General features: G+C 50.6%; 1 protein-coding gene across 6 annotated transcripts in view; it reads left to right on the forward strand.

The window, feature by feature from the left end:
* Nucleotides 1–20,477, forward strand: part of LOC124034241 (protein-methionine sulfoxide oxidase mical2b-like) — a 112,786-nt gene that overhangs the window by 52,508 nt on the left and 39,801 nt on the right. For all 6 annotated transcript variants that reach the window (XR_006838543.1, XM_046347155.1, XM_046347175.1 and 3 more), the window contains exons 8-12: nt 10,567–10,824; nt 11,350–11,465; nt 11,776–11,902; nt 12,036–12,126; nt 12,841–12,988. Coding sequence is in view for 5 of the 6 variants with exons in the window: in XM_046347155.1 (XP_046203111.1) it covers nt 10,567–10,824; nt 11,350–11,465; nt 11,776–11,902; nt 12,036–12,126; nt 12,841–12,988 (740 nt within the window). In the remaining variant the exon portion in view is untranslated. The remainder of the gene's footprint in view (nt 1–10,566; nt 10,825–11,349; nt 11,466–11,775; nt 11,903–12,035; nt 12,127–12,840; nt 12,989–20,477) is intronic.

Raw genomic sequence — 20,477 nt, forward strand, 5'->3', positions numbered from 1 at the left:
TGTGTGGACGCACACGTTTAACCAGACGTGTGTGTGTGGGACGCACACGCGACGTGTGTGTGTGTGGACGCACACGTTTAACCAGACGTGTGTGTGTGGGACGCACACGTTTAACCAGACGTGTGTGTGGTGGACGCACACGTTGTGTGTGGACCACACGTTTAACGTGACGTGTGTGTGTGTGGACGCACACGTTTAACCAGACGTGTGTGTGTGGTGTTGTGTGGGACGCACACGTTTAACCAGACGTGTGTGTGTGGTGGACGCACACGTTTAACCAGACGTGTGTGTGTGTGGACGCACACGTTTAACCAGACGTGTGTGTGTGTGGTGCACACGTTTAACCAGACGTGTGTGTGTGGGCGCACACGTTTAACCAGACGTGTGTGTGTGGGACGCACGTTTAACCAGACGTGTGTGTGGGACGCACACGTTTAACCAGACGTGTGTGTGTGGACGCACACGTTTAACCAGACGTGTGTGTGTGTGTGGACGCACACGTTTAACCAGACGTGTGTGTGTGTGGACGCACGTTTAACCAGACGTGTGTGTGTGTGTGTGTGTGTGGCGCACACGTTTAACCAGACGTGTGTGTGTGTGTGGACGCACCGTTTAACCAGACGTGTGTGTGTGTGTGGTGTGCACGTTTAACCAGACGTGTGTGTGTGTGGACGCACACGTTTAACCAGACGTGTGTGTGTGGTGTGGACGCACACGTTTAACCAGACGTGTGTGTGTGTGTGTTTAACCAGGCGTGTGTGTGGGACGCACACGTTTAACCAGACGTGTGTGTGTGTGGACGCACACGTTTAACCAGACGTGTGTGTGTGTGGACGCACACGTTTAACCAGACGTGTGTGTGTGTGTGTGTGGGACGCACGTTTAACCAGACGTGTGTGTGTGTGTGGGCGCACACGTTTAACCAGACGTGTGTGGTGTGTGTGGCGCACGTTTAACCAGTGTGTGTGTGTGTGTGTGGGCGCACACGTTTAACCAGACGTGTGTGTGTGTGTGGACGCACACGTTTAACCAGACGTGTGTGTGTGTGTGTGTGACGCACACGTTTAACCAGACGTGTGTGTGTGTGTGTGGGACGCACACGTTTAACCAGACGTGTGTGTGTGTGTGGACGCACACGTTTAACCAGACGTGTGTGTGTGGACGCACGTTTAACCAGACGTGTGTGTGTGTGTGTGGTGTGTGGACGCACACGTTTAACCAGACGTGTGTGTGTGTGTGGGCGCACACGTTTAACCAGACGTGTGTGTGTGTGTGTGTGTGGACGCACACGTTTAACCAGACGTGTGTGTGTGTGTGTGTGGACGCACACGTTTAACCAGACGTGTGTGTGTGTGGACGCACACGTTTAACCAGACGTGTGTGTGTGTGGACGCACACGTTTAACCAGACGTGTGTGTGTGTGTGTGTGTGGACGCACACGTTTAACCAGACGTGTGTGGACGCACACGTTTAACCAGACGTGTGTGTGTGGGCGCACACGTTTAACCAGTGTGTGTGTGTGGACGCACACGTTTAACCAGACGTGTGTGTGTGTGTGGACGCACGTTTAACCAGACGTGTGTGTGTGTGTGTGACGCACACGTTTAACCAGACGTGTGTGTGTGTGGGGGACGCACACGTTTAACCAGACGTGTGTGTGTGGACGCACACGTTTAACCAGACGTGTGTGTGTGGTGGACGCACACGTTTAACCAGACGTGTGTGTGTGTGTGTGTGTGTGCACACGTTTAACCAGACGTGTGTGTGTGTGTGGGACGCACACGTTTAACCAGACGTGTGTGTGTGGGACGCACACGTTTAACCAGACGTGTGTGTGTGTGGTGTGTGGACGCACACGTTTAACCAGACGTGTGTGTGTGTGTGGTGTGTGTGTTTAACCAGTGTGTGTGTGTGTGCACACGTTTAACCAAACGTGTGTGTGTGTGTGTGGACGCACACGTTTAACCAGACGTGTGTGTGTGTGTGTGTGTGTGTGGACGCACACGTTTAACCAGACGTGTGTGTGTGTGTGTGTGTGTGTGGACGCACACGTTTAACCAGACGTGTGTGTGTGTGTGTGTGGATGCACACGTTTAACCAGACGTGTGTGTGTGTGGACGCACACGTTTAACCAGACGTGTGTGTGTGGTGTGGACGCACACGTTTAACCAGACGTGTGTGTGTGTGTGTGTGTGGACGCACACGTTTAACCAGGCGTGTGTGTGTGTGGGACGCACACGTTTAACCAGGCGTGTGTGTGTGTGGACGCACACGTTTAACCAGACGTGTGTGTGTGTGAACGCACACGTTTAACCAGGCGTGTGTGTGTGTGTGGACGCACACGTTTAACCAGGCGTGTGTGTGTGTGGACGCACACGTTTAACCAGGCGTGTGTGTGTGTGTGTGGACGCACACGTTTAACCAGGCGTGTGTGTGTGTGTGTGTGGCGCACACGTTTAACCAGGCGTGTGTGTGTGTGTGTACGCACGTTTAACCAGGCGTGTGTGTGTGTGTGGACGCACACGTTTAACCAGGCGTGTGTGTGTGTGGACGCACACGTTTAACCAGGCGTGTGTGTGTGTGGACGCACACGTTTAACCAGGCGTGTGTGTGTGTGTGGACGCACACGTTTAACCAGGCGTGTGTGTGTGTGGGACGCACACGTTTAACCAGACGTGTGTGTGTGTGTGTGTGTGTGTGTGTGTGTGTGTGTGTGTGGACGCACACGTTTAACCAGACGTGTGTGTGTGTGTGGACGCACACGTTTAACCAGACGTGTGTGTGTGTGTGTGGACGCACACGTTTAACCAGACGTGTGTGTGTGTGTGTGTGTGTGCACACGTTTAACCAGGCGTGTGTGTGTGTGGTGTGTGGACGCACACGTTTAACCAGACGTGTGTGTGTGTGTGGACGCACACGTTTAACCAGACGTGTGTGTGTGTGTGGACGCACACGTTTAACCAGACGTGTGTGTGTGTGTGTGGACGCACACGTTTAACCAGACGTGTGTGTGTGTGTGTGGTGGACGCACACGTTTAACCAGACGTGTGTGTGTGTGTGTGTGGACGCACACGTTTAACCAGACGTGTGTGTGTGTGTGTGTGTGTGTGTGTGTGTGTGTGTGTGTGTGTGTGTGTGTGGGACGCACACGTTTAACCAGACGTGTGTGTGTGTGTGTGTGGACGCACACGTTTAACCAGACGTGTGTGTGTGTGTGGTGGACGCACACGTTTAACCAGACGTGTGTGTGTGTGTGGGCGCACACGTTTACCACGTTTAACCAGACGTGTGTGTGTGTGTGTGTGTGTGGACGCACACGTTTAACCAGACGTGTGTGTGTGTGTGTGTGTGTGTGTGCACACGTTAACCAGACGTGTGTGTGTGGACGCACACGTTTAACCAGACGTGTGTGTGTGTGGTGTGGACGCACACGTTTAACCAGACGTGTGTGTGTGTGTGTGGTGTGTGTGTGTGGACGCACACGTTTAACCAGACGTGTGTGTGTGTGTGGACGCACACGTTTAACCAGACGTGTGTGTGTGTGGACGCACACACACGTTTAACCAGACGTGTGTGTGTGTGTGTGTGTGCACACGTTTAACCAGACGTGTGTGTGTGTGTGTGGACGCACACGTTTAACCAGACGTGTGTGTGTGTGTGGACGCACACGTTTAACCAGACGTGTGTGTGTGTGTGGGTGGGCGCACACGTTTAACCAGACGTGTGTGTGTGTGTGGACGCACACGTTTAACCAGACGTGTGTGTGTGTGTGGACGCACGTTTAACCAGGTGTGTGTGTGTGTGTGTGTGTTTAACCAGTGTGTGTGTGTGTGTGGACGCACACGTTTAACCAGACGTGTGTGTGTGTGGACGCGCACACGTTTAACCAGACGTGTGTGTGGACGCACGCACACGTTTAACCAGACGTGTGTGTGTGTACGCACGCACACGTTTAACCAGACGTGTGTGTGGACGCACGCACACGTTTAACCAGACGTGTGTGTGTGGACGCACGCACACGTTTAACCAGACGTGTGTGTGTGTGTGTGTGTGCACGCACGTTTAACCAGACGTGTGTGTGTGTGGACGCACACGTTTAACCAGACGTGTGTGTGTGTGTGTGACGCACACGTTTAACCAGACGTGTGTGTGTGTGTGTGTGTGTGTGTGTGGACGCACACGTTTAACCAGACGCGTGTGTGTGTGTGTGTGTGTGTGTGTGTGTGTGTGGACGCACACGTTTAACCAGACGTGTGTGTGTGTGTGGAAGCACACGTTTAACCAGACGTGTGTGTGTGTGTGGAAGCACACGTTTAACCAGACGTGTGTGTGTGTGTGTGTGTGTGTGTGTGTGTGTGTGTGTGTGTGTGGAAGCACACGTTTAACCAGACGTGTGTGTGTGTGTGTGTGTGTGTGTGTGTGTGTGTGTGTGTGTGTGTGTGTGTGTGTGTGTGTTTAACCAGACGTGTGTGTGTGTGTGTGGACGCACACGTTTAACCAGACGTGTGTGTGTGTGTGTGTGGGCGCACACGTTTAACCAGACGTGTGTGTGTGTGGACGCACACGTTTAACCAGACGTGTGTGTGTGTGTGTGTGTGTTGTGTGACGTGTGTGTGTGTGTGTGTGGACGCACACGTTTAACCAGACGTGTGTGTGTGTGTGTGGACGCACACGTTTAACCAGACGTGTGTGTGTGTGGACGCACACGTTTAACCAGACGTTGTGTGTGTGTGTGTGTGTGTGGACGCACACGTTTAACCAGACGTGTGTGTGTGTGTGTGTGTGTGGACGCACACGTTTAACCAGACGTGTGTGTGTGTGTGGACGCACACGTTTAACCAGACGTGTGTGTGTGTGTGTGTGTGTGTGGACGCACACGTTTAACCAGACGTGTGTGTGTGTGTGTGTGTGTGTGTGTGTGACGCACACGTTTAACCAGACGTGTGTGTGTGTGTGACGCACACGTTTAACCAGACGTGTGTGTGTGGACGCACACGTTTAACCAGACGTGTGTGTGTGTGTGTGTGTGTGTGTGGACGCACACGTTTAACCAGACGTGTGTGTGTGTGTGACGCACACGTTTAACCAGACGTGTGTGTGTGTGTGGACGCACACGTTTAACCAGACGTGTGTGTGTGGACGCACACGTTTAACCAGACGTGTGTGTGTGTGGACGCACACGTTTAACCAGACGTGTGTGTGTGTGGACGCACACGTTTAACCAGACGTGTGTGTGTGTGTGGACGCACACGTTTAACCAGACGTGTGTGTGTGTGTGGACGCACACGTTTAACCAGACGTGTGTGTGTGTGTGGAAGCACACGTTTAACCAGACGTGTGTGTGTGTGTGTGTGTGTGTGTGTGTGTGTGTGTGTGTGTGTGTGTGTGTGTGTGGACGCACACGTTTAACCAGACGTGTGTGTGTGTGTGGACGCACACGTTTAACCAGACGTGTGTGTGGACGCACACGTTTAACCAGACGTGTGTGTGTGTGTGTGTGTGTGTGTGTGTGGACGCACACGTTTAACCAGACGTGTGTGTGTGTGTGTGTGTGTGTGGGACGCACACGTTTAACCAGACGTGTGTGTGTGTGTGTGTGTGGACGCACACGTTTAACCAGACGTGTGTGTGTGTGTGTGTGTGTGTGTGGACGCACACTTAACCAGACGTGTGTGTGTGTGTGTGTGTGGACGCACACGTTTAACCAGACGTGTGTGTGTGTGTGTGTGTGTGTGTTGTGTGTGTGTGTGTGTGTGTGGGCACACGTTTAACCAGACGTGTGTGTGTGTGGACGCACACGTTTAACCAGACGTGTGTGTGTGGGGGACGCACACGTTTAACCAGACGTGTGTGTGTGTGTGGACGCACACGTTTAACCAGACGTGTGTGTGTGGGGCGCACACGTTTAACCAGACGTGTGTGTGTGTGTGTGTGTGGACGCACACGTTTAACCAGACGTGTGTGTGTGTGTGTGTGGACGCACACGTTTAACCAGACGTGTGTGTGTGTGTGTGTGTGTGTGTGTGTGTGTGTGTGTGTGTGTGTGTGTGTGTGTGTGTGTGTGTGTGTGTGTGTGTGTGTGTGTGTGTGTGTGTGGACGCACACGTTTAACCAGACGTGTGTGTGTGTGTGTGGACGCACACGTTTAACCAGACGTGTGTGTGTGGACGCACACGTTTAACCAGACGTGTGTGTGTGTGTGTGTGTGGACGCACACGTTTAACCAGACGTGTGTGTGGACGCACACGTTTAACCAGACGTGTGTGTGTGTGTGTGTGTGTGTGTGTGTGTGTGTGTGGACGCACACGTTTAACCAGACGTGTGTGTGTGGGACGCACACGTTTAACCAGACGTGTGTGTGTGTGGACGCACACGTTTAACCAGACGTGTGTGTGTGGACGCACACGTTTAACCAGACGTGTGTGTGTGTGTGTGGACGCACACGTTTAACCAGACGTGTGTGTGTGTGTGTGGACGCACACGTTTAACCAGACGTGTGTGTGTGTGGGACGCACACGTTTAACCAGACGTGTGTGTGTGTGGACGCACACGTTTAACCAGACGTGTGTGTGTGTGTGGGACGCACACGTTTAACCAGACGTGTGTGTGTGTGTGTGGTGGACGCACACGTTTAACCAGACGTGTGTGTGTGTGTGGACGCACACGTTTAACCAGACGTGTGTGTGTGTGTGGACGCACGTTTAACCAGTGTGTGTGTGTGGACGCACACGTTTAACCAGACGTGTGTGTGTGTGTGTGTGGACGCACACGTTTAACCAGACGTGTGTGTGTGTGTGACGCACACGTTTAACCAGACGTGTGTGTGTGTGTGTGTGTGGACGCACACGTTTAACCAGACGTGTGTGTGTGTGTGTGGACGCACACGTTTAACCAGACGTGTGTGTGTGTGTGTGGACGCACACGTTTAACCAGACGTGTGTGTGTGTGTGTGTGTGTGTGTGTGTGTGTGTGTGTGTGTGTGTGTGTGTGTGTGTGTGTGTGTGTGTGTGTGTGACGCACACGTTTAACCAGACGTGTGTGTGTGTGTGTGGGCGCACACGTTTAACCAGACGTGTGTGTGTGGACGCACACGTTTAACCAGACGTGTGTGTGTGTGTGTGTGTGTGTGTGGTGTGTGTGTGTGTGTGGACGCACACGTTTAACCAGACGTGTGTGTGTGGACGCACACGTTTAACCAGACGTGTGTGTGTGGAAGCACACGTTTAACGAGACGTGTGTGTGTGTGTGTGTGTGTGTGTGTGTGTGTGTGTGGGCGCTGCGTTTAACCAGACGTGTGTGTGTGGACGCACACGTTTAACCAGACGTGTGTGTGTGTGGACGCACACGTTTAACCAGACGTGTGTGTGTGTGGTGACGCACACGTTTAACCAGACGTGTGTGTGTGGACGCACACGTTAACCAGACGTGTGTGTGTGGACGCACACGTTTAACCAGTGTGTGTGTGTGTGTGTGGACGCACACGTTTAACCAGACGTGTGTGTGTGTGTGTGGACGCACACGTTTAACCAGACGTGTGTGTGTGTGTGTGACGCACACGTTTAACCAGACGTGTGTGTGTGTGTGTGGACGCACACGTTTAACCAGACGTGTGTGTGTGTGTGGACGCACACGTTTAACCAGACGTGTGTGTGTGTGTGGACGCACACGTTTAACCAGACGTGTGTGTGTGTGGACGCACACGTTTAACCAGACGTGTGTGTGTGGACGCACACGTTTAACCAGACGTGTGTGTGTGGACGCACACGTTTAACCAGACGTGTGTGTGTGTGGGACGCACACGTTTAACCAGACGTGTGTGTGTGTGTGTGGACGCACACGTTTAACCAGACGTGTGTGTGTGTGTGGACGCACACGTTTAACCAGACGTGTGTGTGTGTGTGTGGACGCACACGTTTAACCAGACGTGTGTGGACGCACACGTTTAACCAGACGTGTGTGTGTGTGGACGCACACGTTTAACCAGACGTGTGTGTGTGTGGACGCACACGTTTAACCAGACGTGTGTGTGTGACGCACACGTTTAACCAGACGTGTGTGTGTGTGTGTGACGCACACGTTTAACCAGACGTGTGTGTGTGTGTGGACGCACACGTTTAACCAGACGTGTGTGTGTGTGTGGACGCACACGTTTAACCAGACGTGTGTGTGTGTGTGTGTGTGTGTGTGTGTGTGTGTGTGTGTGTGTGTGTGTGTGTGTGTGGACGCACACGTTTAACCAGACGTGTGTGTGTGTGGACGCACACGTTTAACCAGACGTGTGTGTGTGTGGACGCACACGTTTAACCAGACGTGTGTGTGTGTGGACGCACACGTTTAACCAGACGTGTGTGTGTGTGGACGCACACGTTTAACCAGACGTGTGTGTGTGTGTGGACGCACACGTTTAACCAGACGTGTGTGTGTGTGTGTGGACGCACACGTTTAACCAGACGTGTGTGTGTGTGTGTGACGCACACGTTTAACCAGACGTGTGTGTGTGTGGACGCACACGTTAACCAGACGTGTGTGTGTGGGCGCACACGTTTAACCAGACGTGTGTGTGGGACGCACACGTTTAACCAGACGTGTGTGTGTGTGGACGCACACGTTTAACCAGACGTGTGTGTGTGTGTGTGTGGGGCGCACACGTTTAACCAGACGTGTGTGTGTGTGTGTGTGACGCACACGTTTAACCAGACGTGTGTGTGTGTGTGTGTGTGTGTGTGTGTGTGTGTGTGTGTGTGTGGGCGCACACGTTTAACCAGACGTGTGTGTGTGTGTGTGTGTGTGTGTGTGTGTGTGTGTGTGTGTGTGTGTGTGTGTGGACGCACACGTTTAACCAGACGTGTGTGTGGACGCACACGTTTAACCAGACGTGTGTGTGGACGCACACGTTTAACCAGACGTGTGTGTGGACGCACACGTTTAACCAGACGTGTGTGTGTGTGTGTGGACGCACACGTTTAACCAGACGTGTGTGTGTGTGTGTGTGGACGCACACGTTTAACCAGACGTGTGTGTGTGGACGCACACGTTTAACCAGACGTGTGTGTGTGGACGCACACGTTTAACCAGACGTGTGTGTGTGGGGCGCACACGTTTAACCAGACGTGTGTGTGTGTGGACGCACACGTTTAACCAGACGTGTGTGTGTGGACGCACACGTTTAACCAGACGTGTGTGTGTGTGTGTGTGCACACGTTTAACCAGACGTGTGTGTGTGTGTGGCAACGTTTAACCAGACGTGTGTGTGTGTGTGTGTGGGACGCACACGTTTAACCAGACGTGTGTGTGTGTGTGTGTGTGTGTGTGTGTGGACGCACACGTTTAACCAGACGTGTGTGTGTGTGTGTGTGTGTGTGTGGACGCACACGTTTAACCAGACGTGTGTGTGTGTGTGTGGACGCACACGTTTAACCAGACGTGTGTGTGTGTGGACGCACACGTTTAACCAGACGTGTGTGTGTGGTGTGTGTGGACGCACACGTTTAACCAGACGTGTGTGTGTGGACGCACACGTTTGTGACGTGTGTGTGTGTGTGTGTGTGTGTGGACGCACACGTTTAACCAGACGTGTGTGTGTGTGTGTGTGGACGCACACGTTTAACCAGACGTGTGTGTGTGTGTGTGTGTGTGTGTGGACGCACACGTTTAACCAGACGTGTGTGTGTGTGTGTGTGTGTGGACGCACACGTTTAACCAGTGTGTGTGTGTGTGTGTGTGTGTGTGTGTGTGTGTGTGTGTGTGTGTGTGTGTGTGGACGCACACGTTTAACCGTGTGTGTGTGTGTGTGTGTGTGTGTGTGTGGACGCACACGTTTAACCGTGTGTGTGTGTGTGTGTGTGTGTGTGTGTGTGTGTGTGTGTGTGAACGCACGCGTTTAACTAGATGTGTTTGATTGACAGACACAGGCCTCCCTGGCTTAATTTCCATATGAGATGTTTTGTTTCCGAAGGCTCGTTTTAATTTCATATCCTCCCTTTGTGAAGACCGACTCTTCATCCCTCCTGCTCTGAATGTGACCTCCGTATGTTGTCTTAACTCTAATTATAGCACTGCTGCCTTGACTGATTAGTTGTCAGCAAGCTCTTGAATTGCATCTTAATTCCTACAATGAAAATACGTTTTGCTAAAATAATGACGATTGCCTGTGTTTGCGTTGATCTGTAAGAATAATGTGGTAGATGTGTCACCCCTGTAATTGCTTCCCTGAGGTGAGACCTGTTCCTTTTGATGTTTCAGCAGCTGGTTAAAATAAACTGCCTTTTTTTACTTTAGTGTTTCAAATCTTGCTTATGTGTTCAGAAATGTTGAACAAAAGTCTAGGGCAACAGTAAAGTATTTGGGCCTGTGGTCACTTCCTCAGTCTGATCTCCACAGAATCAAGAGAGATTAGCTACTGTTGTTCTGCTGACCATATGACCTGACCAGGATAATCTTAAACCCCAGTTATAGTCTACAACCATCTCTATGGCTACAACTAGGGCCTGGTAAAGGTAGAGCTCTGATCCTTTCGGATCAATAACACTGATTTCCCATCAACCCTCCCTTTTTCTTGTCCTGCAGGATCACGTTGAAACAGAGAAGCTACTGGGCAGAGACAACGTGAACCAGGAGGCTCTTCTCTCCTACGCCCGTGAGGCGGCCGACTTTGGCACCAACTACCAGTTGCCCTCTCTAGACTACGCCATCAACCACTGCAGCCAGCCCGACGTGGCCATGTTCGACTTCACCTGCATGTGCGCCTCGGAGAACGCAGCTCTGGTCAGGGAGAAGTATGGACACCAGCTACTTGTGTCCCTGGTGGGGGACAGTCTACTGGAGGTGAAGGGGGGGGGCGTCCTGACTTCATACTAGATGTTGTACTGTTATGGGTAAAATGTATACACACAACTAGGTTGCATTAATTTGGATGCACTGTAGAAAAATGTAGCAGAAAACAAAGACCCATTTCTTATTGGACAACATCAGGTTTTTCCTCTGTTTCAATCTGTTTTTCATCTGTTTGGTGCCTAATAAATATGACGCAGATATAGATCACTGTTCATTTAATTTCTTGCTCTAGTGCCAGTCGATATTTAAAGCTTTGCCTGAATGCCCCAAGTCACAAGAGCCAACAGTAGATGTGTTGTGTGTGCAATTAAATCCTGTTTCAACTTGTTTGAAGAAACAAATGTGGGAATGGTTTTCTGGGGATTCATTACCTTTGAGAAGGTTCCAGTAGATCAGATGAGCATGCTTTTCTCCACACATTCCCAATTGGCAGATTCTGAACATTTCTATTTTGCTTCTTGTCGCTCAACTACTGGTGTGTCTCCTGAATGCATTGACCCTGTACATGTTCTCTAGCCCTTCTGGCCCATGGGGACTGGCTGTGCTCGAGGCTTCCTGGCTGCCTTTGACACTGTGTGGATGGTGAGGGGCTGGGTGCAGGGCAAGACCCCCCTGGAGATCCTGGCAGAAAGGTACTACAGTAGGCTGAGGGATGTGATGGAAGTAATATGGAAGTCCACACACACAGACCTAATGGGATGAGCTTCAACTGCCTCATCCATAATGATGAGAAACTGGTTTCAGGAACTGAAAAGATTGAAATTAGGATTAGATCCATGTTACAGGTTAGTGAATGTTTGGTTGTCCTATTAGTGGACCTTAAGGGGATTGTTATACTTTTATTATTAAACAGAATGATGGTGTTTACTGTTCCCCAGTGTAACAGGTCATCTGTTTGGCTTTTAACAGAAAATGAATGATCATCTTCTGTTACGTTTGTAGGGAGAGTCTCTACAGGCTATTACCCCAAACAACGACAGAGAACATCTCAAAGAACTTTGAGCAGTACACCATTGACCCGGTAACACGGTACCCAAACCTCAACTCCAGCTGTGTCAAGCCACATCAGGTCTGTCTGAGATGGAGAGTAGCTCACACTTTAAACAGCTTGTTTTATTTACAACAGTTGACATTAACATGCTTGACATGTATTGACATTTTCACGTTAAAGTAACTCATCACGCGAGCTCTTTCTCTCTCAGGTGTGTCACCTGTTCATAGACGGGCAGCAGAACTCCTATCCTCTGGAATGCTGTGGACCTACACATAGATCTGTCAGTCTCTCCAGACGGGGTGAGTCTTCACGAAAACAGACTGGCCACAGTCTGAGACCTGTCATTTCTCAGGCCTGTCATCTCTGACCCATGTCTGATGCATAATCCTCTAATCGTATCACAGGCTCAGACACAGCCAGGATATAGAAATACAATTACGTCTGCAGTTCCACCCATCGTGGATCATTTACTTGAATGGGAATGTCCATTCTACAGGTAGCCTAGTGGTCAATAGCGTTGGGCTAGTAACCGAAAGGTCGCTGTTCAGTCTGCTAGGGGATTCAAACCAATCTGTTGATGTTTCCTTGAGCAAGGCACTAAATGCTAATTGCTCTGGATAGGAGTGTGTGCTAAATGACTCAAATGTAATTGTCTTTACATGGCGCAGGAGCTGACCGTGAGGATCGGTCATTAGGACTTAATGGCTCCTCGTGACGGTCTATTGGTACTCTATCTCATTGTCCAATAAACTTGTCTCAGCTGACAGTTAAGCCATTGTTTCTTTTATCACAGTTACAGGCTGGTACATTAAACAGGGTCAAACATGCCCAACAAAAGTGTGTGCTAGCCTACATTCCCCTTCCCTCATACTCCCTTAACTTTGAGGTGTTATTACACCACTGTGATGTCTATGAACTGTAGCCTGGTGTGTTTATCTTTCTCTGTGGGTTTTGTTATTTGGTGAGGATGTATTGTGATTGGCTGACTGATTGGTTGACCCCTCTTCTTCCAGAGTCGGACATCCGGCCAAGCCGCCTCCTCACCTGGTGTCAGAAGCAGACTTTGGGTTATAGAGGCGTGGACGTCACCAACCTCACCTCCTCCTGGAAGAGTGGCCTGGCGCTCTGTGCTCTTATACACCTCATCCGACCTGACCTCATGTGAGAGAAGACACATGTATATACACTGCTCAAAAAAATAAAGGGAACCCTAAAATAACACATCCTAGATCTGAATGAATGAAATATACTTTTAAATACTTTTTTATTTACATAGTTGAATGTGCTGACAACAAAATCAAATCAATGGAAATCAAATTTATCAACCCATGGAGGTCTGGATTTGGAGTCACACTCAAAATTAAAGTGGAATACCACACTACAGGCTGATCCAACTTTGATGTAATGTCCTTAAAACAAGTCAAAATGAGGCTCAGTAGTGTGTATGTGGCCTCCACGTGCCTGTATGACCTCCCTACAACGCCTGGGCATGCTCCTGATGAGGTGGCCGATGGTCTCCTGAGGGATCTCCTCCCAGACCTGGACTAAAGCATCCGCCAACTCCTGGACAGTCTGGTGCAACAGTTGGTGGATGGAGCGAGACATGATGTCCCAGATGTGCTCAATTGGATTCAGGTCTGGGGAAGGGGCGGGCCAGTCCATAGCATCAATGCCTTCCTCTTGCAGGAACTGCTGACACATTCCAGCCACATGAGGTCCAGCATTGTCTTGCATTAGGAGGAACCCAGGGCCAACCGCACCAGCATATGGTCTCACAAGGGGTCTGAGGATCTCATCTCTGTACCTAATGGCAGTCAGGCTACCTCTGGCGAGCACATGGAGGGCTGTGCGGCCCCCCAAAGAAATGCCACTCCACACCATGACTGACCCACCGCCAAACCGGTCAGGCTGGAGGATGTTGCAGGCAGCAGAACGTTCTCCACGGCATCTCCAGACTCTGTCACATCTATCACATATGCTCAGTGTGAACCTGCTTTCATCTGTGAAGAGCACAGTGCGCCAGTGGCGAATTTGCCAATCTTGGTGTTCTCTGGCAAATGCCAAACGTCCTGCACGGAGTTGGGCTATAAGCACAACCCCCACCTGTGGACGGCGGGCCCTCATACTACAACCCTCATGGAGTCTGTTTCTGACCATTTGAGCAGACACATGCATATTTGTGGCCTGCTGGAGGTAATTTTTCAGGGCTCTGGCAGTGCTCCTCCTTGCACAAAGGCGGAGGTAGCGGTCCTGCTGCTGGGTTGTTGCCCTCCTACAGCCTCTCACGTCTCCTGATGTACTGGCCTGTCTCCTGGTAGCGCCTCCATGCTCTGGACACTACGCTAACAGACACAGCAAACCTCCTTGCCACAGCTCGCATTGATGTGCCATCCTGGATGAGCTGCACTACCTGAGCCACTTGTGTGGGTTGTAGACTCCGTCTCATGCTACCACTAGAGTGAAAGCACCGCCAGTATTCAAAAGTGACCAAAACATCAGCCAGGAAGCATAGGAACTGAGAAGTGGTCTGTGGTCACCACCTGCAGAACCACTCCTTTATTGGGGGTGTCTTGCTAATTGCCTATAATTTCCACCTGTTGTCTATTCCATTTGCACAACAGCATGTGAAATTTATTGTCAATCAGTGTTGCTTCCTAAGTTTGATTTCACAGAAGTGTGATTGACTTGGAGTTACATTGTTTAAATGTTCCCTTTATTTTTTGAGCTGTTTACATTGTATACACACACACACAGTCGTGGTCTTATCGCCATCATCAAAGCACACACTGATTATCATCTTGTCTGTGACCATGCACTTACTTTGGTTCTGTCACATGTTATGCTGTTGAAAATGCCAACAGTGACATTGATTATACTGTTGACAACACTTCTGTTAAACTAAATGTGTGGGACTCAAGTTACAAACGGTCCTATATGTCCTGAACTTTGTAGGAAACAGCTAGATTTGTCTATGTAGAGAAATGGCCTAAACCACACAAAGGAAAGAGCATTTGGTTATCATATTGCACTCCAAATGTTTATAAAGCATTCGAACTTACAGTATTAGATACTGGCGGCACTTATGAGGAGCACCACGCCTTGAAATGGTTTATCTAAAAGACAAATGGGTCTTATCCCTTACGCTGTGTCAAATGGGTCTTTTCCCTTACGCTGTGTCAAATGGGTCTCATCCCTTACGCTGTGTCAAATGGGTCTATTCCCTTACGCTGTGTCAAATGGGTCTCATCCCTTACGCTGTGTCAAATGGGTCTATTCCCTTACGCTGTGTCAAATGGGTCTTTTCCCTTACGCTGTGTCAAATGGGTCTTTTCCCTTACGCTGTGTCAAATGGGTCTTTTCCCTTACGCTGTGTCAAATGGGTCTCTTCCCTTACGCTGTGTCAAATGGGTCTCTTCCCTTACGCTGTGTCAAATGGGTCTCTTCCCTTACGCTGTGTCAAATGGGTCTCTTCCCTTCCGCTGTGTCAAATGGGTCTCTTCCCTTACGCTGTGTCAAATGGGTCTCATCCCTTACGCTGTGTCAAATGGGTCTCATCCCTTACGCTGTGTCAAATGGGTCTCATCCCTTACGCTGTGTCAAATGGGTCTCATCCCTTACGCTGTGTCAAATGGGTCTCATCCCTTACGCTGTGTCAAATGGGTCTCATCCCTTACGCTGTGTCAAATGGGTCTCATCCCTTACGCTGTGTCAAATGGGTCTCATCCCTTACGCTGTGTCAAATGGGTCTCATCCCTTACGCTGTGTCAAATGGGTCTCATCCCTTACGCTGTGTCAAATGGGTCTCATCCCTTACGCTGTGTCAAATGGGTCTCATCCCTTACGCTGTGTCAAATGGGTCTCATCCCTTACGCTGTGTCAAATGGGTCTTATCCCTTACGCTGTGTCAAATGGGGGTCTCTTCCCTTACGCTGTGTCAAATGGGTCTTATCCCTTACGTTTACATTACATTTACATTTAAGTCATTTAGCAGACGCTCTTATCCAGAGCGACTTACAAATTGGTGCATTCACCCTATGACATCCAGTGGAACAGTCACTTTACAATAGTGCATCTAAAACTTAAGGGGGGGGGTGAGAGGGATTACTTATCCTATCCTAGGTATTCCTTAAAGAGGTGGGGTTTCAGGTGTCTCCGGAAGGTGGTGATTGACTCCGCTGTCCTGGCGTCGTGAGGGAGTTTGTTCCACCATTGGGGGGCCAGGGCAGCGAACAGTTTTGACTGGGCTGAGCGGGAGCTGTACTTCCTCAGTGGTAGGGAGGCGAGCAGGCCAGAGGTGGATGAACGCAGTGCCCTTGTTTGGGTGTAGGGCCTGATCAGAGCCTGGAGGTACTGAGGTGCCGTTCCCCTCACAGCTCCATAGGCAAGCACCATGGTCTTGTAGCGGATGCGAGCTTCAACTGGAAGCCAGTGGAGAGAACGGAGGAGTGGGGTGACGTGAGAGAACTTGGGAAGGTTGGGACTTGGGAACACCAGACGGGCTGCGGTGTTCTGGATGAGTTGAAGGGGTTTAATGGCACAGGCAGGGAGCCCAGCCAACAGCGAGTTGCAGTAATCCAGACGGGAGATGACAAGTGCCTGGATTAGGACCTGTGCCGCTTCCTGTGTGAGGCAGGGTCGTACTCTGCGGATGTTGTAGAGCATGAACCTACAGGAACGGGCCACCGCCTTGATGTTGGTTGAGAACGACAGGGTGTTGTCCAGGATCACGCCAAGGTTCTTGGCGCTCTGGGAGGAGGACACAATGGAGTTGTCAACCGTGATGGCGAGATCATGGAACGGGCAGTCCTTCCCCGGGAGGAAGAGCAGCTCCGTCTTGCCGAGGTTCAGCTTGAGGTGGTGATCCGTGATCCACACTGATATGTCTGCCAGACATGCAGAGATGCGATTCGCCACCTGGTCATCAGAAGGGGGAAAGGAGAAGATTAATTGTGTGTCGTCTGCATAGCAATGATAAGAGAGACCATGTGAGGTTATGACAGAGCCAAGTGACTTGGTGTATAGCGAGAATAGGAGAGGGCCAAGAACAGAGCCCTGGGGGACACCAGTGGTGAGAGCGCGTGGTGAGGAGACAGATTCTCGCCACGCCACCTGGTAGGAGCGACCTGTCAGGTAGGACGCAATCCAAGCGTGGGCCGCGCTGGAGATGCCCAACTCGGAGAGGGTGGAGAGGAGGATCTGATGGTTCACAGTATCGAAGGCAGCCGATAGATCTAGAAGGATGAGAGCAGAGGAGAGAGAGTTAGCTTTAGCAGTGCGGAGCGCCTCCGTGATAGAGAGGAGAGCAGTCTCAGTCGAATGACTAGTCTTGAAACCTGACTGATTTGGATCAAGAAGGTCATTCAGAGAGAGATAGCGGGAGAGCTGGCCAAGGACGGCACGTTCAAGAGTTTTGGAGAGAAAAGAAAGCAGGGATTACTGGTCTGTAATTGTTGACATCGGAGGGATCGAGTGTAGGTTTTTTCAGAAGGGGTGCAACTCTCGCTCTCTTGAAGACTGAAGGGACGTAGCCAGCGGTCAGGGATGAGTTGATGAGCGAGGTGAGGTAAGGGAGAAGGTCTCCGGAAATGGTCTGGAGAAGAGAGGAGGGGATAGGGTCAAGCGGGCAGGTTGTTGGGCGGCCGGCCGTCACAAGACGCGAGATTTCATCTGGAGAGAGAGGGGAGAAAGAGGTCAGAGCACAGGTTGGGCAGTGTGAGCAGAACCAGCGGTGTCGTTTGACTTAGCAAACGAGGATCGGATGTCGTCGACCTTCTTTTCAAAATGGTTGACGAAGTCATCTGCAGAGAGGGAGGAGGGGGGGAGGAGGATTCAGGAGGGAGGAGAAGGTGGCAAAGAGCTTCCTAGGGTTAGAGGCAGATGCTTGGAATTTAGCGTGGTAGAAAGTGGCTTTAGCAGCAGAGACAGAGGAGGAAAATGTAGAGAGGAGGGAGTGAAAGGATGCCAGGTCCGCAGGGAGGCGAGTTTTCCTCCATTTCCGCTCGGCTGCCCGGAGCCCTGTTCTGTGAGCTCGCAATGAGTCATCGAGCCACGGAGCGGGAGGGGAGGACCGAGCCGGCCTGGAGGATAGGGGACATAGAGAGTCAAGGGATGCAGAGAGGGAGGAGAGGAGGGTTGAGGAGGCAGAATCAGGAGATAGGTGGGAGAAGGTTTGAGCGGAGGGAAGAGATGATAGGATGGAAGAGGAGAGAGTAGCGGGGGAGAGAGAGCGAAGGTTGGGACGGCGCGATACCATCCGAGTAGGGGCAGTGTGGGAGGTGTTGGATGAGAGCGAGAGGGAAAAGGATACAAGGTAGTGGTCGGAGACTTGGAGGGGAGTTGCAATGAGGTTAGTGGAAGAACAGCATCTAGTAAAGATGAGGTCGAGCGTATTGCCTGCCTTGTGAGTAGGGGGGGAAGGTGAGAGGGTGAGGTCAAATGAGGAGAGGAGTGGAAAGGAGGCAGAGAGGAATGAGTCAAAGGTAGACGTGGGGAGGTTAAAGTCGCCCAGAACTGTGAGAGGTGAGCCGTCCTCAGGAAAGGAGCTTATCAAGGCATCAAGCTCATTGATGAACTCTCCGAGGGAACCTGGAGGGCGATAAATGATAAGGATGTTAAGCTTGAAAGGGCTAGTAACTGTGACAGCATGGAATTCAAAGGAGGCGATAGACAGATGGGTAAGGGGAGAAAGAGAGAATGACCACTTGGGAGAGATGAGGATCCTGGTGCCACCACCCCGCTGACCAGACGCTCTCGGTGTGTGCGAGAACACGTGGGCGGACGAAGAGAGAGCAGTAGGAGTAGCAGTGTTGTCTGTGGTGATCCATGTTTCCGTCAGTGCCAAGAAGTCGAGGGACTGGAGGGAGGCATAGGCTGAGATGAACTCTGCCTTGTTGACCGCAGATCGGCAGTTCCAGAGGCTACCGGAGACCTGGAACTCCACATGGGTCGTGCGCGCTGGGACCACCAGAGTAGGGTGGCCGCGGCCACGCGGTGTGGAGCGTTTGTATGGTCTGTGCAGAGAGGAGAGAACAGGGATAAACAGACACATAGTTGACAGGCTACAGAAGAGGCTACGCTAATGCAAAGCTGTGTCAAATGGGTCTTTTCCCTTATGCTGTGTCAAATGTGTCTCATCCCTTACGCTGTGTCAAATGGGTCTCATCCCTTACGCTGTGTCAAATGGGTCTCATCCCTTACGCTGTGCCAAATGGGTCTCATCCCTTACGCTGTGTCAAATGGGTCTCATCCCTTACCCTATGTCAAATGGGTCTCATCCCTTACGCTGTGTCGATGCAGTCAGAGGGCTGGGGATACAGTCGTGAGTACCTCATCCCTCTGGCTCTAGCTCCCAATTGGGTAATCCCACCCACCTTCCTTTCTGTGTTACCGGTGTATGTGATTGGACAGTTTTTCTGAATTAAACCCTTTTATTGAAAGGAAACATGTTCATAACATTACTAGGGCTGTTGCGAAGGGCCTTCGGAGTGGTGAGGGCCCTCGGAGTGTGGTGTCAGGAAAATAACCTCACACTCAACGTCAACAAAACGAAGGAGATGCTTGTGGACTTCAGGAAACAGCAGAGGGAACACCCCCCTATCCACATCGATGGAACAGTAGTGGAGAGGGTAGCAAGTTTTAAGTTCCTCGGCATACACATCAGACAAACTGAATTGGTCCACTCACACAGACAGCATCGTGAAGAAGGCGCAGCAGCGCCTCTTCAACCTCAGGAGGCTGAAGAAATTCGGCTTGTCACCAAAAGCACTCACAAACTTCTACAGATACACAATCGAGAGCATCCTGGCGGGCTATATCACCACCTGGTACGGCAACTGCTCCGCCCACAACCATAAGGCTCTCCAGAGGGTAGTGAGGTCTGCACAATGCATCACCGGGGGCAAACTACCTGCCCTCCAGGACACCTACACCACCCGATGTTACAGGAAGGCCATAAAGATCATCAACCACCCGAGCCACTGCCTGTTCACCCCGCTATCATCCAGAAGGCGAGGTCAGTACAGGTGCATCAAAGCTGGGACCGAGAGACTGAAAAACAGCTTCTATCTCAAGGTCATCAGACTGTTAAACAGCCACCACTAACATTGAGTGGCTGCTGCCAACACACTGACACTGACTCAACCCCAGCCACTTTAATAATGGGAAGTGATGGGAAATTATGTAAATATATCACTAGCCACTTTAAACAATGCTACCTTATATAATGTTACTTACCCTACATTATTCATCTCGTATGCATACGCATATACTGTACTCTATATCAGCGACTGCATCCTTATGTAATACATGTATCACTAGCCACTTTAACTATGCCACTTTGTTTACATACTCATATCATATATATATACTGTACTCTATACCATCTACTGTATCTTGCCTATGCTGCTCTGTACCATCACTCATTCATATATCCTTATGTACATATTCTTTATCCCCTTACACTGTGTATAAGACAGTAGTTTTGGAATTGTTAGTTAGATTACTTGTTGGTTATTACTGCATTGTCGGAACTAGAAGCACAAGCATTTTGCTACACTCGCATTAACATTTACATAACATTTAAGTCATTTAGCAGACGCTCTTATCCAGAGCGACTTACAAATTGGTGCATTCACCTTATGACATCCAGTGG

Source organism: Oncorhynchus gorbuscha, linkage group LG01 (assembly GCF_021184085.1).
Source record: "Oncorhynchus gorbuscha isolate QuinsamMale2020 ecotype Even-year linkage group LG01, OgorEven_v1.0, whole genome shotgun sequence".
NCBI classification, from domain to species: domain Eukaryota; kingdom Metazoa; phylum Chordata; class Actinopteri; order Salmoniformes; family Salmonidae; genus Oncorhynchus; species Oncorhynchus gorbuscha.